General features: G+C 40.3%; 1 protein-coding gene across 2 annotated transcripts; it reads left to right on the top strand.

Moving 5' to 3' along the window:
• The first annotated feature begins 3,842 nt into the window (after positions 1–3,842).
• LOC119496577 (SRSF protein kinase 3-like) lies at positions 3,843–19,769 on the top strand. Of its 2 annotated transcripts, none has more exons than XM_037783979.1 (16): positions 3,843–3,916; positions 6,665–6,941; positions 7,021–7,129; positions 7,254–7,341; positions 7,833–7,920; positions 8,611–8,717; positions 8,855–9,020; positions 9,191–9,216; positions 9,334–9,390; positions 11,854–12,220; positions 12,420–12,517; positions 16,517–16,624; positions 17,307–17,376; positions 17,461–17,553; positions 18,423–18,699; positions 19,180–19,769. In XM_037783979.1, exons 1-15 carry the CDS (start codon positions 3,905–3,907, stop codon positions 18,605–18,607), a joined length of 1,851 nt encoding a protein of 616 aa, XP_037639907.1. In that variant the 5' UTR covers positions 3,843–3,904; the 3' UTR covers positions 18,608–18,699; positions 19,180–19,769. The 2 variants fall into 2 exon arrangements, with proteins under 2 accessions (XP_037639907.1, XP_037639914.1); XM_037783986.1 differs by lacking the exon at positions 3,843–3,916 and adding an exon at positions 4,839–4,979.
• The last annotated feature ends 1,016 nt before the right edge of the window (positions 19,770–20,785 follow it).

The following is a 20,785-nucleotide window of genomic DNA, read 5'->3' on the forward strand; positions in this document are numbered from 1 at the left end:
TCAGTGTTATAAGAACTTCCTAAAATGACAGAAATCATCTTTGGGAAAAATTTATTTGACGTGTACTTTGACTTTTTAGTTTGGCCAGTGTCTCTCATCCGCTAACATGGAGGGGGCGGGCTTTATGACCTATACTGCAGCCAGCCACCAGGGGGCGATCCAGGCGTGTTGGCTTCACTTTTCTGGAGCTGTCATATCGTCCATCTTTATATACTGTCTGTGGTTTGTAAACTATATAAAACACAAAAAAACATGCTTCAGTCTTCATCTGCCGTTAATTTCACAGCCATTTGTATTCTTCCTGTTTGATAAATGAAAGGGGCCATGAACTGTAGTGTGCTGGTGTAGCAGACGGGAGTGCCTAAATGTTTTCAAAAACTAAACGTTTGGTTAGAAACCTTTAAAGTGCTTTCTAATAATCCGAAATGTTAGCATTAAGCCTTTGTGAGCTAATCAAAAAAACTGAAAGCAGTTCACGATGTCACTAAATTGGAATGATGTCATATATATTGTGATTTTTCAGTATGTTTTCTAGATTCAGCGTAGTGCTGGCCAATAAATGTAGCTTTCTCTGTGCCGACCTTGAGAGAACAATTAGACCAGTTTTAGGACAAACCTGAGGGCTGTTGTGAAACCTACTGTACGGCAGTAGCACATGACTGTGTGACGATTGTTTTTCTGCATTTAGTTGTGGAGGATTTGAGTGTCATATGGAGCACTTTATGAACATCTTAAGCCTTAATTCCCTATGAAATTGTCACCAGGAGAGATGACAGACAGGGTTTATAATTGGGAAAATAATAAGGAACATCTACTGAAGGTCTACCCGAGTGTTAGTCTGTATATAGCGTGGATTGTACTGATGAGTTTTATTCCCGTACTAACGATGTAATTTTTAAACTAACCACATAAATATGTAATCAAAAAATAACCTCCCCGAGTCCTTTCGCCCTCCCCCAAGTGAGCACTATTTAATTGGTTGTAAAAAGTGAGGTTGGCGGTGTGAACAGAATAGTGAACTGCTGCAGTTTTGAATGATGGTGTGAGCCGGACTCATACCAGTAAAATTTGTTAATGAGAATTCATGCTGGCTGATTTTTTTTTTGTATTTGTAATGATTTCAACTCATTTCATATGCTGGGTTTTGTGTTGTTTAAAAAAAAAAGAAAAGAACTTTGCATTTTTTGATATCAGAGTAGTTGTGTGTCATGATATATTTCTAAGTTTGTAATCGGAGTCTTAATAGCATTGTACAGTGTTGTAGTACTCAAGATCGGTTGAAAGTTTCTGTCTCGTCTCGGAATCGACCGCATTTTTACATGGTCTTGTCTCGGACAAAGAGGACTCTGGTTTTTATTTCAAGACCGGTCAAGACCAGAACTGCGGGGATGTCACTAAATTGTCTGTGCATTGTCATTTATTTGTTAAAGTCATTAAAGGGACAGTTCAGGTGTTTTGAAGTGGGGTTGTTTGAGGTACTTATCCATAGTCAGTGTATTACCTACAGTAGATGACGATCGGTGCGCCCCAGCTTTGAGAAACAGACAGGAGCACCAACACCGAAGCAAAGCAATGCACTGCTGTGGATGGGGCCGGCAGAAAAACATATTTTAGCCACCTCAAAGAAAGGCCCACCTAATAAAATCAATATCCGTTTAAGTGTACGCTATATTTAAAATATTTTGATGGCTTTATCTTGCCGTCAGACAGACCTTTCCTTCTCCTTTCTCAAGGGGGAAATAAAACGTATCTATGCTCTCCCCAAGGCCAGCAGGCTCAGATGACAAAAACAGTATAGATATGTTTCACTCTCCGTTCAGTTCGCTATCGGAAAATATAGTGTACACTTAAACAGATATGAATTTGTTTTAGGAAATTCTTTCTTTTAGGTGGCTAAACTATATTTTTCTGCCTGCCTCGTCCACAGCACTGTGTTGCTTTGCTTCGGTGTCGGTGCTCTTGTCTGTTTCTCCATGCTGGGGGTGTGCCGACCGTCATCTACTGTAGGTAATACACTGATGGATAAGTACCTCATACAACCCCACTTCAAAACACCCAAACTATCCCTTTAATGTGATTGGATGTAAAAGTTCCTAATTCAAATGCAACCATTAACTTGATTCATTTCTAATTTGAAATTTGTGTTACTGTTAACGGCTGTCACCCCTCCCCGTCCTCCTTCACACACACTCCTAGAAAGTGAATGAGGGAGACAGAAGAACAAGCTGTAGCTGTCTGGGAGGAGATTTGGCTATACCTAAAAACACACAGTGGTACTGGGACTGGCACTGGTCTGGTCTTGTTCTTGACTCAGTCTCAACCCCTCAAAGTCTTGGTCTTATATCGGCCTCGATACACTCTGGTTTTGGTCTTGACTTGGTCTCGGTTTAGGTGATCTTGACTACAACACTGGCGCTGTAAACATCAGAAAGATCAGGATAATACACAAAATCCTCAAAGAAACTGAAAGTATATGTCTTAATGTACATTTTTAAGTTTTTCCTCCCCATTCAATGTACTTGATCTGTGGCCATCTTAGGACTCATCTGAATGTAATTCTTTACGTCATGTCGTGATGTTGTTTTTCTACTCTGTTACAAACCGTAGCGCATCGTGAATGTTACCTGGTTTCTTCTGCTGTCTGATGTGTTCATATCCTCTCAGTATCCAGCTTCATGTAGAGCTTCTTCCAGCTGGTTTAAACCTGAAACTAAAGACCAAACTGCTGTGCACTGGGGGTCGTAAATGTATTTTTCATATAATGTACTCTGTTAAAGTTGAAAATGAATGATATAAATTTAGCTCTAATGCAAATTTATTCAAACTATATTATATTTATGAACCTATAACATTTTGTAGCTATCTACTGTAGCTCTTTCTCATCAGTGCGGGGATTGGTAATGTGTGTTAAAACCACTTCATTCAGCAGTGTGACGTGTTAATATTTGATTCTTCTTTTTTTTCTTTTTTCTTGTTTTAGATATTTAAATGCAGCTGTTTTCTCTTTCCCTCCTCTCTTTATACCCAGGCCTATGAAATAAGACAAAATAGGCCTGTCCTTTACTGTATGTATGAGATTGTGCATTCATTCTACTAAATAAAGTGTCATGTTGAAATCAACACAGAGTGTCTCAGACATGTTTATTTACTTTAACACAGACTGTATGTAATAGCGGAAGCATACACAGTTGCAAGGACCTTGTAAAACTAAGTGGAGCGTAGAACCTGCCCAGAAAACACTTAAAGGTCCAGTGTGTAACATTTCGGGGGATCAATTAGCAGTAATGAAATATAATAATCATAACTTTGTTTTCATTAGTGTATAATCACCTGAATACTGGGGGTGTGGAGGGGGGATATTAGGGCGTTACACTTGCTCTTATAAATGTAAGAAATGTAAGAAATAAAGTAGTATGTAACATGTAAATTATACAATATAAATGCAATATTTGGAAATATAAGTACTAAAATTAAAAATGAGAATATAAAAAATATGAAATACGTACAAATATTTGCATTATGACGTTCAATATATAACAAATAACCACAGTGCAAAAAAATAAATACAAAATACTGGGAAGGGGGTTCTATTAAGTGTGTTAAATATAAATGCCAGAATGGCATAAATAAGAAATGAATGAGAATATTTCTTGAATGTACAGTTTAAATGCAGTTGACAGTATTGCACAGTTGAATTATTGTATAAATTATTGTACAGTTAAGTCAGTATTTATAGGTATTGTATTGTGTTTAGTGTGTCACAGACACTCCAGTCAGCCAGCATGCACAATAACAGGACCCTGACCCACTTCAATGGATCAGGGCCATAATTAATGTTATTAATCACACCTGTGTTTACCCCAGGATTCTGCTGCACCTCTGACAGTCTCTACAGGACACATAAATGCAAAAGCATGTAAGCATAACCTCAATGTATGTAACTGGAATTGCTTTTTTCTCTTTTGTTTTTAGTTCTTTTACTTTAGTGCAGCTTCCTGTTTTTATTTCTTGTTGAACTTCAGTGTTTTGTTTTCATTTTGCATATGTTTTCTTTATTTTTCACCCAGCTAGAATCATTATTTATGCATGTTATGTTGTGTATAATGTATTATATATTTTTATGTCCACATCTGTGATTGTCAACAGTAATCTTAGTATTTTATGGCATTATTTTAACCTCTTAGCATCCAGTTTTTCCCTTTTATTCCCCCTTAAGTAGCTCTAAGGTTGTTAAAATCATCTAATTCCACTTCATGTGACAGCATCATATGCTGTGTATTGTTTCAGTTCTTCATTGAAGCTTTAAGATGGTTACAGTCAGTGAAACATTCAAACCAACATGGTTTTATGTCAGCATCATTAAATCAAATGGAAATATTCTACATGACACATACACATTTCTCAAAACTCCATCCTTATGTCGTATTTCACATCTTTGAAAAATATTAATCTAAAATAATTGTGGGTATTAACAATATTTGGGTTTGTAATGAATATTGGTTGCTGTGAAAAAGCCATATTTAAAGATGGGTTACAGGAATTATCTCTTTTGCATAACTTTGCATTATTTGTACCTGCTCTGTCACTGTGCCCTAGATTATAACCAACCCAGTATTTTTTTATCAGTTTAAATATCTTTAAAGCAGTAATAGGCTCCAATATTTAGTATTTCTAAAACCTGTAGGCATAATTGTAGTGTAGGAAAATCAACGTTGAAATAATAAATAAGAGAATGACCACCTTGGCCCCTCTGTAAATAGATCTGGTAGCTACATAGTGTTAAATGTTGTCAGAAACACAGCAGCAGTAGGAGCAGTAGGAGCAGTCTGCTATTCCTGGACCAGAGAGTCTTTATCAGTCACACTGAACACAGTGAGGAGGAGCAGAGCACGCGGTCTGAGTCCTCGTGCCAGGCTCGGTTTTATTTCCCGCGTTACAAATATTAAACCTGGATATATATCACAGACACAGACAGGGGGGTAAGTAGGCTCCTCCTCTAATGTTGTTGAGTATTTAATGTGAGCGGAAAAGACTCTCTGACTTTTTGTACTTCCAAATCTCAAAAAACCAACAATAACATGTACTGAACTTATTTAGTCCAGCTCTAGTCGACTTCCTGCAAAAACCTTCACAATAAAACTATGTTTGACTATATCTATAAATTGTAGACAAAAACAAGGTAACAACTGCAAAAGTAAAATAAACGCTAGGTTAGCTATATAAATATTAATTTGGTTAATTTAAAGTATCACAGCTGTGTGAAAAGGAGCAGTATGTTACTTCAAGATTTGTACTTTTCCCAGCCATGTTGAACAGGTGTTGTGTTGAAATCTGTTCCCCTGTCGAATAGTGTTTCCCTCCTGTTAAAATGATAGAACTCAGGTGTTTTTTGTTTTTTTTACAATAGCCGCTGAAGCCATTTTGGACCGCTTATTATATTTATAATATTTTATTGTTCAACACAGGCCATTTCGGTAGAATATGACAATAGAATAGAAATAATTTAGTTTTAATTTTGTACAGCACTTTTTAGGCAGACGTTTACTGGTGTCCGGTTGTCGCTTTCAGTCCAAAATGGCAGAAGGTTAGCTTTGCTGCTGGGCGCTGATCAAGCCCCCAGGAAGTGTGCCGGTCGTCGATCCCGACTTTCGTAGTGGCCAAACGGCGGTACTTCAACTTCCGTGTCAATCACGTGATGCATTGGGCCCAAAAATACTTTTTCCCATAGACTTACATTGGGAAAGAGACGTCTGTAACTCAGCAGATAATTTTTTTTTAGATGAATCAACTCCCCAGTATGAACAATCTAATAGTCCTTATTTAAAAAAATTAGTTTTTAAAGTTGTAAAACGCACTAATAGCTGAATCCAGAGTTATTTCCCTTCCTCCGTTTATGTGAATGAGACCCAGACCGAGGCTGGAGTGCAAGCCGTGACGACGTCGTGACCCCGTGACCAAGTCATGTGAGCGAGCGGAGATCCGGGTTCTTTTCCAGACGGAAGTTGAGCCATTTAGGCTTCATGCGCCAATGAGCAACTCTCATTGGAATGACCGGGGCCCCGCCTCCAACGCTGTATTTAGTTCTTTTAATACATCCATGGCGCTGATGTTGCAATGGAACTAACAATTGACTTTCACTTCTTGGCAATATACTTCTTTAGTCAGGGTTAGGGTTAAGGGTTGGTTCAGGTTTAGGTGGGAGAAACACATTGACGGGAAACATTACTCGACACAACACCTGTTAAAGCCAGTAGTTTTGTTTCTGAAATTTAAACTCTAAATTTTTCATTAACCACCATTTGAGTAGAGTGAGAGCTCAGCTGCCTGAAACACTGATCACTTTACTGTCTGAATTCATATTATGAATTAATATGAATTGCCAGCCATTCATGTTTACAACGGTGGCAAGCCACACTTAAGCCAGTATCAGGAAGAGTTCAGTTGCAGCTGGGCCAGTGTCAGGAGTCAGGACAGGAGCTATTTACGTTGACATGCCATTCATCCAGCTAAAAATAAAACGCACACATTCACTGCCCCTTTGAAATGTCATTGCAAACCACCTCCTGCAATCAGGGACTAAAAACAGCTAGTGAACTCTTGTTTCAGAGATTTAAGTTAAGCATGATTGAAGAACTTCTATTTTTGAAACGCATTTTTGTTGCAGCTTTTTCTCTGCTGTCATCGGGGCCCATCTTCAGCTGTTCTCGAACTTCTTCAGGCCCCGTTAAACATGTCATCTTCATATGCTGCTGCTATATCAGCCCTTCTTTCAGCCAGCTCTTCCAATCCACCCGTCAAACCCAGCCCTCACCCCTCCCCAAAAACAGGAGGGAGTCCTAAACCTGCCCACCACCCTCCAGCTGTACACAAACATCCTCATTCACCTGAGCCTCTGGGGTCTTATGACGAGGAACAGGAGAATCCTGCAGACTACTGCATTGGTAGGAAGCACCCCAACACCAGACTCCAACACACAGCTTGAGATCTTTTCTCTGATGCAGGCGGTTCATTGTGTTGCAGGCGGTTACTACTCTGTAGAGATTGGAGAGATTTTCGTTGACCGTTACCAAGTGGTTAAAAAGTTGGGATGGGGTCACTTCTCTACTGTATGGCTCTGCTGGGATATGATGTAAGTACAGATTTGACCTTTTGATTTTTCATATATAACATGATAACATAATAATATACTATAGAGATAATCTAATATGATATGAACATAACAGTAGCTAACTGCCATAATTGTTTGCATGCAGGAAGGGGCGTTTTGTGGCTCTGAAGGTGGTGAAGAGTGCCCAAACATTCACAGAGACGGCAATGGATGAGATCCAACTTCTGAAATGTGTCAGTGTGATCACATTGTTTTGTTTTAACATGCATACTAAATAGTTTTTAGTCATTTTAGAGTACTCTTACAATGCACAATGCTCTTACAAAGTGGTAGATCTGGCTAGAATGGTTGTGGAGCAGGGAGAGTCACTAATAAGTGAGACAGGTAATGGCATAAAATGCCATTTCCGTTGTCATTTCAAGATCTCTAATAAGAGACATGTTTGATATTGAAAGAAGTGTATCATGGGGAGGAGACTGTGATAGTTTTATTAGAGATAAGGGCGAAAATAATGCACTGTATACACTGTATGTGTGTGTGACAAATACAGGGTGGGGTACACAACATTTTGAAATACAAAATGAATATGTCATAGCAGCTCTCAGTTACAGCAGCTCTCATTACCAGTGGTTGCTCAGCCCATCTGCAAAGATTTTTTTATACACACCAATATGACTGTCTTTATCATTTTTATACATTTTTGTTGATATGTTCTGACCATCAGGTAAGGGACAGTGACCCCAAAGATCCAAAACGTGAGACAATCGTGCACCTTATTGATGACTTCAGGATTACTGGAGCAAATGGAGAGCGTATCCTTTACAGTCCCAACGTAATCGCAAAGTTTAACTTTGGTATTTTACTACCTGGACCCTATTTCCCAATGCTTTTGCATCTAATTGACTATTAACAACAACAATTTCTGAAACTGGTCCAGTATTGAGGGAGAGCGAAGTAGACGGCAGCTGTTCACGAACTGCAATATGGTGCTATTGGGGCAAACTGGCACCATCATTTAGGTCCACTAAAAGTGCTTGTTTTTGCCATGACAGGCTCTGATTGTCATTTTAAGTGCCATTATGGACAGAGTCTCGCTCAAGGAGAAGTCTTGTAACTCAGAAATGTGGCAGTAATGCAACATCACGGATGCAAGCTGCCGTTAAACACAAAAGAAGAAGTCTTGTTCTGAAATCTGGCGAGGTGACGTGTTGCTGGAAGACGACGGCGGAATAGTGGAATACATCCATGGTGGAAACCCGACAAAACGTGGGAAAATAGGGTTGAAAAGGTTGGAAAATTCCGAAGTTACCCTTTCAGTTCTGCTGTTTACAAATGTGCCTACACCCAGACAAACAGATGCCACCATGACAACATCCTTATATCATGGTGGTAGGATTTTAACACAAGATTGTGTCAATGTGTTTTTGCCTTCTTCAAACACCCAAGAAACTCTAAATACCCGAGCGGTACAGTATGAAACAAGGTCCTTAATCGCTCACCAGATGTGTGCATGGTTCTGGAGGTGCTGGGCCACCAGTTGCTGAGGTGGATCGTCAAATCCAACTACACTGGCCTCCCCCTGCCCTGCGTTAAGAGCATCCTCAGACAGGTGCTGTGAAACCCTTTATTCCGTCTTAAATCGTCTCTTTCAGCTCTTTTTTTTTTTAACAGATTATCTTCTATTTTTGCTCCTGGCTGATACGGGGTTGCGATGACAGTGACTGTATTTTTCATTCCTTATCACAGGTCTTGCAGGGTTTAGATTACTTGCACACCAAATGCAAGATTATCCACACAGACATCAAGCCAGAAAACATCCTCCTGAGAGTGGATGAGGTTTACATTCAGAACCTGGCGGCCAACACCAAGCTGTGGCAGCTGCCAGTGTCCTCTGCATTCACCGGCTCCACAGGTTAGTGATGCTGCATTAGCATTATAAAGAAATGTGTGTCACAGGAATCTGCGAGTATCAGGCCAAAGGAGGTGATTAAATTCAAGAAAAATATTCACTGCTGTTGCCCTTTTCACTTATTTTCACATTCTGTGCCTCTTTTTCCTGCTGATGTTTTCGCTTCCTGTCAGTGAACAGAAGCTCCAGAGAAAAACAGGTTTGCAACCTGAAATGTGTTCTTCTTTTCATTACTATTTCATTAATTATTATTCGGATAGTTGTGTTTTATTATAATTGCATTCTGACATCCGCGTTTCTGCTGTGACTTCCTAAGAGTTTGTCCAACGTGTTGGGGAAGCTGACTGGGGTTTTCCACACTCTTGGGGAGTGGGTAAGATGGATGTTGTGTTTTGCTTTTGCACTTTAACTGCATCTTGACAACATCTACAGCCTGGAACTCACTAATAGGACACTTGAAATCATGAAAAGGCAGGGCGTCGGACATGTAACAACTGACTTTGTCAGATTACTGTCCTAGACGAGCACACTGCATTGAGATTTCTGTTGATTCTGATTGATATAATCGCGACTGTAGGAGCCATCTCTTGAGTTAAGTGTATGTAGGACATAAATGGTGCTGTAGGTGGCACCCTTCTGTTGGGGTTTTCTATAAAGGTAGGAACCTTCATTCCGGTGACAGTTGTTGCTAGACGAAGGAGGAGCACAAATAGTTGAGAACGCTGGGTTTGTGTCCGTCAAAATGTTGACTGTATGGAGTTTTTGGACATCGCCGGTCATGATTGCTTGCATGTAGCTCATTGAGGACACATAACTGTGACAAATTAATATTCCAGCAGAAGCAAGAATGGAAGTTGGACTCTGTTATTTCACAACACACTACTTATACTACTTAGTGATGCTACGGCAAACGCGTCAATTACAAGCCCGTCTATGCAGCACCTCAGTGGCTTTAAGTTTTAGGATTAGCCGCTACAGTGACTGTGATGCTCTAGAAGGAGGAGACTTGAATCCTTAATCTACACACACATTTATGATGTTAATAATAAAGTAATTTCACCCCCACTTCCTACAGTTATGTGAGCTACACAACTTATTCTGACAAATCATTTTGTTGTCTAATCATCTTTTATTCAGGGTTGAACTGAGATCTGTAGAGACGGAGAGCTCTTGTATTTGCACTTTAGAAGTTTGGGTGATATAGTAGGTGTCTACCATTCTCATTCTGCTGCACTTTTCTTTTATCACACTTTGACCGTAAAGAGACAATAGAAATCCCTTAGCAATATTGTACAGTTTGCAACTCAACTTAAAAAAAATATTTTTACAAGCACTTTCTGCATTGCAGTCAAGACAAGTGAAGAGGACGTTATCAGAGTCGAAAACAAGAAATACTTATATTTGTACTGGGCAGTTCTTATATATTTTATAACTTTCACAATTAGAAGCCAGAGTTAAGAGAGAAATACTGAAATAGTCCCTGATCATTATTTTGCATGGTGACAGCTCTTGTGGGTTTGTTGCGTCACTAACAGTTGTAGGCTTCTGTAAGAGGACACAACTGCAGATTTTGATGTCCTTCCAACGACCGCTGTTCTGGTTTCAAAATAGCTTGTTGTTGGCAACTTAATGCTTTACAACATGTAGACTAGTAACAGTTTCACAACTTATTCTTGAGATATCAATACATGGATTTAATGTAAAGCTCTATAGGTGTATGGTTACTAACTACAGATAATATGCAGAAGAAAAAAAAAACTATGAAAATTTGGCGAAGGCTCAAACTAGCAAAGATTTCAGGATGGTCTGTAACAGTGTATTTGATATGTTGGTAAAAGAAGTTGATAAAAGTTCCAGCCCGTTCTCATTCCCATGGCGTAAAATACTGTCACGCTCTCTGACACTAAATTGTCACGCTCTAGTGTGTGATATCGACGCGCAACGCACCCTTTAGTGCCTGTATGAGACGCACCAGGCTTTCAATTAACAACAATGTAAACCCATCCGCGGCAACAGTAAATGCTCAGAGAAAGTGCTCCGGGAGTGTGGTGACGTAGTTTAAAGTTTGAAAATACACACACAGGGCGGGAGGGGAGGTGGAATGTGTCCAACAAACACAGGGCTTTCATCCAGGAGAGCGCCGTTCGTGTCCCGTTTTCACAACGTTTCATTTCATTTTCTCTTTACAAACGTAGTAATTTTAAGCCTAACCATGATGTTAAGCTAAACTAATCTGTCTTCTGCTCCACTAGCTCACCTTTTCGTTTACATCACACACAGTCACTTCCGCTCTCTCTCTCTTGCTTCACTACACACTTCCCACGTACACACACACACACACACTCTAGCTCTGCTGTTCTCCAAATGACCTACGCTACTCTTCAAACAAATGGCTCTGGATAGGGCCATTCACGTTTTTGTGTCGGCCACCGTAGTTTTCCTACACGCTTGGCACACGGGAGAGGCTGCAATCTGCAACCTCACTGCTAGATGTTGCTAAATCCTACACACTGTTCCTTTTAAGCATGTGCACTGCAACTGTAAAGTGACGCGGAGGGGTCTGACAAACCCTCAGTATGGGATGAGTTTGGATGACAATGTGTTGAAAGTTCATATAACACTTAATGCTCCTTTAAAATGTGAAAATCATGTTGAGTGCTTTTTGATGCTACCATTAGGGGGCGCCAAAGTCAAAGTTTTAAAATCCTACACATAGTGGCTTTAATTTGCATGATTTGCTTTACTTCCATAACAGGCATGACATTGTGATAATTCATTCAACAATTCATGAATTGTTTTACTCGATGCCCACATCTGATTGTTTGCACCCCTTCAGTCCAGCAAGGTCTCCAGGAGCCCCATAAAACGACTGACAAGAAAAGACAGGAGTCGACGAGGACAGGAGAGCACATCTGACCACAATCAAAAAGACAAGCTTCATGTGTCGTTCTCTGATGTCCCCGCTCCATCTGGCACCCGTAGCTCCACCTGTCACTCTAAGCTCACGGGTCCTAACCTCAAATTAAGGAGGCAGACGCTGCTGCTGGAAGACGGACTGGATTTGAAACCAAACAGCCACAGAGACTCTATTTGCTCGTGGCCAGACCTCAACACAGATGCTCCTGTCTCTGGCTCCAGATCAGTGTTATTACATCAGACTGCAGACAAAGAGCTGCCTCCTCCATCACCATCCTCTCCCCGTGGTCAGTCTCATGGCAATGTGCAGTTTGTTCCTCTTCCTGTGGAAACTCACTGTTTGTCACTAATCTGTACCATTTGTTAGTGTTTTTACATGCGCTAATATTTACATAGTATAGATTACCTAGAGCATCATCAGTACAGTACACTCAGTCTATCCTGGTCTGATATACTTGGCTATAACATTCTTTTATGTTATTTTAGGTATCAGTGATTCGGATGTACTCTTGGACCTACTGAAGCCCCAGAATGCTGATAAAATCCTCATCAAGATTGCTGACCTGGGCAATGCCTGCTGGGTGGTGAGTGATTATTTAACAAGATAACTAAACCTGAAAACCTACAGAATTACAATTTAATACAGTAGTTTCATCTCCCAACTAAAGAGCTGTCAGTAAGTGCTTACCTCCTCCATGTCTTCATAATCCTCCTTAATTTATTTTGATAATGGAGCATTCTTTAATATTTAATCTTTATTTATGCATCAAAATACACATATTGAGAATCAGGCTGATTGACCAAGATTTTGGGCAATACCTAAATGAATCCTGCATCACACTCTTGGGTTATATTCGTCTATATTTATCATGCAAACAAACTGCTTTGGAAAAAAAACAGCAACAGATTAATAACTGAAATTAATTTCAGGTTTATCAAAGTATTTTCTGTACCATACCAAGTGAAGATTTGATGAAATCGTAGCGGCAAAAAATAATAAAAGGATTAAAAATAAAATTAAAATCTGTTCAGCTAGAAATGGGTGGGACCTATCCTGAAAGATTAGTCTTAAATCAAGAAGTCTAGGACAAAAAATGAGATTTTTCTTCTGCATCTCCCAGTTTTTGGAGCCATGAAGCAAATTGTGATGTGTTTTATGAATGGCCACTGTCAGGCCGGTGAGTGCAATCTTGGCAGAGAGGAACAGCTCAGTGATTTATTGAAAGTTACGATCAGTAATAGGTGGATCCAAACACAGACGCAGAGTGTTGGGTTGAGCTAAGCTGGGCAGGCTGGAGTGAGTGAGAGCGTGGCTGGTGTGATAGCTCGGGGTTATGGTGAGGCAGGCAGGCAAAGTAAATCGAAGCAGCACAAAGAAATAACTCTGATTACATCAAGCAGAGCAGACAAGAACCACTAACTACCACAGTGATGGCAACAACGATCTGGCGAACAGTGAGTGAAGAACTGGGGTTGATATATTGCAGAATGATGAGCTTAATGGAAGGCATGTTTGGGTAATCAATGGTAACTGGAAGCTAGGAGGGAGCCAGGAGAGGAGCGCCACGCCCTCGCCACACAGACACAGACAGGGCCTTTCTCAAACCATCTCCTACACCCTCTCGCTACCTACTTCCACTCTGTTTGCGTGTTCACGTGGAGGGTCTGCCATATTCAGCGCCATTCCAAACCAATTAGCGGTGAGTGTAAGTGGGTTATAAAACCCTCCAACAGTGAGCCTGCATCGATGCCGACTTACTGGCCACGCGCAACGGCGTTTTATGTTCATCATGGAAAACTCTCCGTAACAAATGTAAGTTCCATGCGACTACCCGTTCAAACATAAACTGCTCAAACTAAGATAGCAACTTAAGTTTACATTGTATTTTGGATCAAATCTACCCTTGTCTGGCCTAGAAAACGGTAAACGTGTTCCCCTCCGCTTGATACGAAACCATGGTTACGAAATGTTACGACAGTTTCCGTCTGAGAGAGGGAAGTTCGTCCCAAAGCTTGCCGCTGTATTTATACCCTACACCTTAAACAAGGGTGCATCATTTAGCTGTGAATGTGACTACAAACGAAGTTCACTCCGTCATGGACTGGGAGGGTATAGGGCCCACAGACAAACACAAAGGAGGGGAAAAACACAGGGAAACCACAAGGGAAACTCTGAGTCATGGCCGTTACTGAGAATCCACGGGTGAACAGAAATGAGGCAGGGAAATGGTACAGATGAGGGTTCAGGTTCAGGAACAGGTGGCTGGAAAGCAAAGCATGAAGCAACATTGACAATCTGGTGTGGAATGGCTGTAAATGGGCCGGTAAATGTACCGCAGGGCTGATGAGGGAAAGTGGAAACAAGGGAGCAGGTGGTAGTGAGAGTCAGATGGGAGAGTCTGAGGGCATCTGGTGGATGGATGGAGAATAGCAATGCAGGGGAAGTCCCCAATGGAAGAGAGACCGAGAGGCAGAACAGACACAACAGGACCGAGGCAGCCGGTATGACAGCCACATGTCTAGTTTATAAAACACTTCCAAATCATCGTTTTTATAGAACCAAATGTGACAGTTTCTTTCTGTAAAGCACAGTAGCCATATTTACTGTGTGCCCTCCAGTGAAAAACACAGCTGCCATATGTTTCCAGTGAGACAAGACTGTGTGGGCTGATGTGAAATGTAGCTCGAGAGACACATATACAGTATAATCTAGTGCAGTTCAGAACTACCCGCTGGTGGTGGTTCTCATTTCATTTGGCAGAATCAGAGAAAGAGACAATGATGTTATTTCCTCTGATGACATTTCTCTTTTTTTTTTTTGGACAAAATGTTTATTCACTTTTGCACATTTGGAATATGCATAGCTGCTTTGTCAGGAAATGAAAAAAGGATCTATTCACAAACATTATGATTCAAATTAGAACTCATGGCATCATGAGCATCCACAGAGGAGTCTAAATAATTTAAAAGAAGAAAGAAAGAAAGAGGAAAAAGGAAGAAAGGAGAAGAAATAAAATGAATAAACAACAATACCTTAAAAGAGACGGATGTTAATTTTGGTCAAATTCACAATTAGATCGGTACAGCACCTTATCACTTTGGTAATATAAGTAATTACAGGAGCCTCTGTTTCTCATCTGTTCTATCTCTCATCTGTTTCATAACATGACTGTCTTAACATCATCATCATGTCATTAACCTGTCTTGCCATTGATGTAGTGTGGGTGGTAGTGGTTTGAGCCAAGATAAAGTTGCCCCCAAATTGTTTTAAATTGTTTGTTTTTTTAGCCATGCTAGAGGCACAGGTTTAGGGATGACAGTGTCCACCACTTTGGTCCAGATGGAAATATTTGACAACTTATAAGTACTACATTAGCATTTAGCTCAAAGCACCACTGTGCTTAAGTAGCCTCCAGTCTCACGGAGCCGCTAGCATGGCTGTAGACTCTCCGTTTTGTTTAAGAAGTTTGTTATCTTTGTCATTAAAGGCACGTTTTATTTACATTTTACAACTGCATATAATAATAATAATTATTGAGATAATATTGTATACCAAGATAATTATAATAAGATAATCATATGCACATAATTGAGAGTAAAAAGTCTGTAATTCGTCCTTTTCTAAGCCCCTCCCCCCTTGGTTACTGTTGCTAGGTCTGTCGAGCTTTTGAATCCGGCATGTCAATATGCCGTTTTCAACAATATCAGTGAGAGATATTCCAAAGGAAATAAAGGAAGATTTTTCTGGAATAATTGTAGAGAAGTAGACAGAAAGAACTACAACATGCATTTGAGATTTACATTCACAGTTTAGGCTAATTTGTGTTTGAGTATTGTAAATTAAGAAAATCAAGAGGAAAGCTCACCGGTCCTAATGCAAGCGTCAGACACCCCAAGTCTTTACAAACATACAGGAACAAAAATGTTACGGCACTGCAGGGTATGTGCCGTATGTCAATATATTGTTTGTTTGTTTAATTATGACTCCCTAAAGCTTTCATTATCTAATATAAAACTGAATTATTCCACTTTTGTATTTATTTAAGGTGTGCCAGGATGTTGCTCGCACACCTTCAACACACCTTCAACACACCTTCAACACACATTCAACACACATTCAACACACCTTCAACACACATTCAACCGTCTTTGTTTGCTAACGCGCTAAGCTAGCTAACGTTGTGAGCGTGTCTTACCTTGGAGCAAACAAAGGAGTTTTAGTTGATCTTCGATGGATTCAGCTGTGAGTGAGGTCTTCCACTCCGTTTAATCCATATCCGACTCTCGCCTTTTTGGCTTCAGAAAAGCGACAAAATACGTCACTCTTCTCTAAACTGCGAGGATTTCTGCTGTTGGACTTGCAGGTTCATACACAGAAAGCTTGACAGGCCTCCTGCGCCTAGTTACGGTTGCTAACGTAGGATTGGACAGTGGCCGTTCTAGGGAGGGGCTTAGCGAAGGGTCAGTTTAATTTAGAAAGTTAAATTAGTTGTAATTAATTTGCATTGAGCTGAAGAGGAGCTTTAATAGTCATAGAGGCAGGTCCTTTAATAGTGGAACATTAAAATCTCTTTTTCCGTCAGCACAAACACTTCACCGAAGACATCCAGACGTGTCAGTACCGCTCGGTGGAGGTTCTGATCGGTGCCGACTACGACACACCGGCTGACATCTGGAGCACCGCCTGCATGGTAAGACGAGCCACTGCATACATGTGTATTTTTGGAAAAAAATGTTTTTCATCTCTTTTTTCTTTCTTTTCTGTTCAAAATCTTTTTATTGAAACATTCCCAGGGTTGGGCAAATATATAGACTACCACAAAATATACACCAATATCTTACTATTTAAGTCTCTTTTTAATCTCTGAAGTAAGATCTTGTTAACTCATGATTCTTCTTATTTTGCAATATATATATATATATATATATATATACACAGTATATATGGGAAGATAATCGAATCTAGTCAACAAAAAATGATTTAGGGATGAACATTGGTACACACTGTAAATTTGGGGAATATATTAATTTTTATAGTTTATTTGTCCGGCAAGGGGACAGTGTGAAAGGGGACCACTGCAGTAGCAATGTTTTAACTCGACATAGTACAGTAAATTGTGTTCAATTTGAAATAGTATGTCACTGTAGTCTAGATCAAATGCTTATCTATTAAAGGAACAGTTCACTTTTATGTAGGTTTATCTTGTAATCCCGATAGGGATTCAAATTTAGCACAGAACGTGGTGCTTGTAGAGAGGTTGTTGGATCTGAAACATAGTAAAAGGTCGTCTGCACATTGCTCCTTTTTCAGTATGTTTCATTCCAGCATTGCCATTTCTAGATGTGTCTCAGCCATATTCTTTATTCCTTTAGGCGTTTGAGCTGGCCACAGGGGATTATCTGTTCGACCCCCAGTCAGGAGCCACGTTCTCCCGCGAGGAAGGTTTGTTTTGTTCACTGCATCTCTTTTGTCCTTGATTAAACTAGATGTGCTAATTATAATACAGTGTGCTCTGTCTTCTCACAGATCACATTGCCCACATCATTGAGCTGCTGGGATCCCTTCCATCCCAGTTCATGCTGTCGGGGAGAAATTCCAAACGATACTTCAACCGTAAAGGTAAAGTGTACTAAATTATTACAAATACAGTAATACTTTAGAAATGCTTATTTGCTCATCATACGGCCAAATTACCTGCATCTGATATTTGGACTCGGAGACTTCAACTTATAGTCTGAATTTATTATGCTTAAAGAGGATTTTGTGTTTTGTTTCATGAATTACAACTTGATATCAAAAGTACTCTTTACAATATCCAAAGCATTAATTTAGCAGCAAACAACTATTTGCTATGTAAAGATATAGAGACGTAATGTCTACCTGAGCAGAGAATGAAGTCACCCTCCTTCTGTGTATGTTGTAATCAGAGCTTTTCCGTGCTTTGTTGACATTGCCGGGCCGGCCGTGCGTGCTTTTACAACACATTCTCACTCCCAACTCGTCAAATACCGCCACTTGGTCAGTGCCCCTCGGCATCGGAGATCGACGCACGGGGTACCCCTCTTGTGTTACTGTTGGACGGATCAATATACGATCGTTACATGTATAGTGTTCTTTCAAAATAAACTTCCGTTTTCACAGGACGTTAGGTTTAGGCAATGCAACCACTTATGCCTAGTTCACACTACTTGAATTTAACCCTGACTTTCCACTCCCCGGCGTTTACAGATGATAACACTGTACCAATACAACCGATGGTGCCGTTGCGGAAGCGTTGTTAGCTGCAAGCACCGCTAGCTTCAAGCACCGCTAGCTGCATGCCAAGCTGCAAGCCACTGCTAGCTGCAAGCCCCCGCAGGTGTCGCAATGTTGAAAGCCATACGGAGGCAATAGAAATTTTATTTTTTATTTGTTTTATTTGCAAGAAGGAAAAAATTTTTTATAAGTAGACAAAAGCAGTGTAACAGTCTACTTCTTACTCTGTGCAGGACAACTGCGACACATTTCAAAGCTGAAGCCGTGGAGCTTGTTTGAGATCCTGCTGGATAAGTACGAGTGGCCGCGGGAGGAAGCCTCCCAGTTCAGCTCGTTCCTCCTGACCATGTTGGCGCTGCTGCCAGGGGAAAGAGCCACAGCTGCCCAGTGTCTGAAACACCCCTGGATCACCTCCTAGACGTGCCAGTTCTGTCTTGTTCAGAGCCCAGTGGACCAGCTCTCTGTTCAGGAGCAGGCTTGTACGTGGCATGGGACTCGGACAGCTGTGGGATATTGAAGAAACTGGCCTTCTACCTCCAAGAGGTCAAGGCCCAGTTACGTGTTGGTTAATCTTGTGTGACAAAGAGAATTTCCAAACAGATGAGTTAAAGCATAATGATTCAATTTATTCCGAACAATCAATGTTGCATAAGTAAAATAAAAGAGTTTACAGATATCTGGATCCAATCAACGTGTCCCTGACAACATACAGTGCATGGGTCAGTTCGTGAAGTCTGAATCCCGAGCTATCCCTGATCCAGTCTATTCATGGTTTACACAATAGTAATATTCATGAGCTTATGACATGTGATATTTTTGCTGCATATCTTCTTCTTTGTTATCTCCTTCTGACTCCTTCCTCTTCTTGACCTTGCAAAAAGAACAGCACCTGCCTCCTCCCTTTCCTCGCAATCACTCCATTCACAACAAATCCAACAGTCAGGTTATTGCAGGTCATTGTAAGCACTTTTGTACATAATAAATCCAACAATATACAGCAGTAGTCTGGTGCTGGCATCATGAGCACAGCTTTCATATTTATTATCCTGAATACAAGCCTTTTTCCCAGTTGGATTGCTTGGTCTTTTAGTATTTTAATGGCAGTCACATCTAATTCAGGCATAGCAATGACCAAAAAGAAACTTTGTCTTACTGGAAAACTGCCTTGTTACATGATCACAAAGTTCTTGAATTTCAATAAACTGACACAAGACTGACTTTGTTCTCTAGTAAGAAATGCCTAAGCAGTGAAAAGGTAATGGTAAACCAGTCTAAGGTATGATTTATTCTGACAGCACTCCGTCTCAGAAATGTCAAATGTCTTGAAGGAATACCCGGGTGACTCACCACAGAAAAAAAGCAGCTTATATGTTCCAGTATTAAAAACAACAAACTGCAGTCTGTGATAGTGACCTCATTGTAGGTGCTTTTGGAGAAAACGGTGAAAATGTAATCAAAATGTAAATGAGATACTTAGAATAAAAAATCTGTTTAAACGTCCAGATATAATGAATAGTAGTGGTTGCAACAGCTCTCAAAGTGAACAAGAATAAATCATTAAAGGAGCTGCAGCAGCCAAAGTGTGTATTAGCTTGTGTTGTTTATTGTAGAGAGGCGAAGTCACGCCCCTTTAAGTGCACCACCATGGGACCTTATTTCTGAAAAAATATGAACGGTAGTCAAGGTTTAGAGACAACATTTTTGATCCTGCTTGAATTGCGCCATGAATCACACATATGATGTTTGTTAATATAAAACATAATTTTGCAAGTCAAGAAAGTTTCAGTTTGTTGTAAAACGGTTGAAGTATCAGACTGTGAAAATACGAAAAGTGAAAGACTACACCCAGAAGTGGCATTAAGTGATGTCTCTCTCGCTGAAGCTGTGTGTTTCCTACTGGGATGAACTCACACCAGTAACGGTCTGGCTCGTTTTCTCTCTTCGCGGATGATGAAAATGTTTCATTTGTACGTGGAACACAGTTAGCTAGAGATGTAGTTCACTGAGCAGCTTCACACAAAACTAAATTATACTACGACAAACCTACGACTTTCTTGACTTGCAAAATTATCTTTTAAATTGACAAACATCATATGTGTGATTCATGGCGCAATTCAAACAGGATCAAAACAATATTTGTCTCTTGCCTTTGACTATAGTAAATATAATTTTCTGAAATAAGGTCCCATGGTGGTCCACCGGAAGGGCCGTGACTTCGCCTCTCTATACCATTTCAAGCCCTTGCAGCCTCTCATACTCAACCATTTACCGGGTGACGTCAGTCAAGTACCTGAGGGTTCAGGCTTTAGGGGGGACATTGGGATTGGGCCTTTATTTACCTGTGCACATTTAGACAAAGAGGGTGAGTCAGGCTTGGACATTTTCTTTTGACTGTCACGTCAAGTCAGGTCCTACTTTCATTTATCCATAACAGTTCTTTATCATTCTTTCCATTTAATAAACATGTGGCAGCTGCCAATTCTCTGGTGCTTGCTGTTGTTTCCCTTTTCCCTGGTGTTTTTTTGGTTGAGTTGCTGAGTGATTAGAGGGTTATTCAGTTCACCTGTTGCGCAGGGTGTGGGGACTGGCTCTTAAA

This window comes from Sebastes umbrosus, chromosome 1, assembly GCF_015220745.1.
Source record: "Sebastes umbrosus isolate fSebUmb1 chromosome 1, fSebUmb1.pri, whole genome shotgun sequence".
Taxonomy (NCBI): domain Eukaryota; kingdom Metazoa; phylum Chordata; class Actinopteri; order Perciformes; family Sebastidae; genus Sebastes; species Sebastes umbrosus.

Excerpts from the sequence above, each read along its gene's own strand:
- LOC119496577 (XM_037783979.1), top strand. Across the intron at positions 7,130-7,253 it reads TGGCTCTGCTGGGATATGAT|GAAGGGGCGTTTTGTGGCTC; the intron begins GTAAGTACAGAT and ends GTTTGCATGCAG. Across the intron at positions 16,625-17,306 it reads TCTGGAGCACCGCCTGCATG|GCGTTTGAGCTGGCCACAGG; the intron begins GTAAGACGAGCC and ends TTATTCCTTTAG.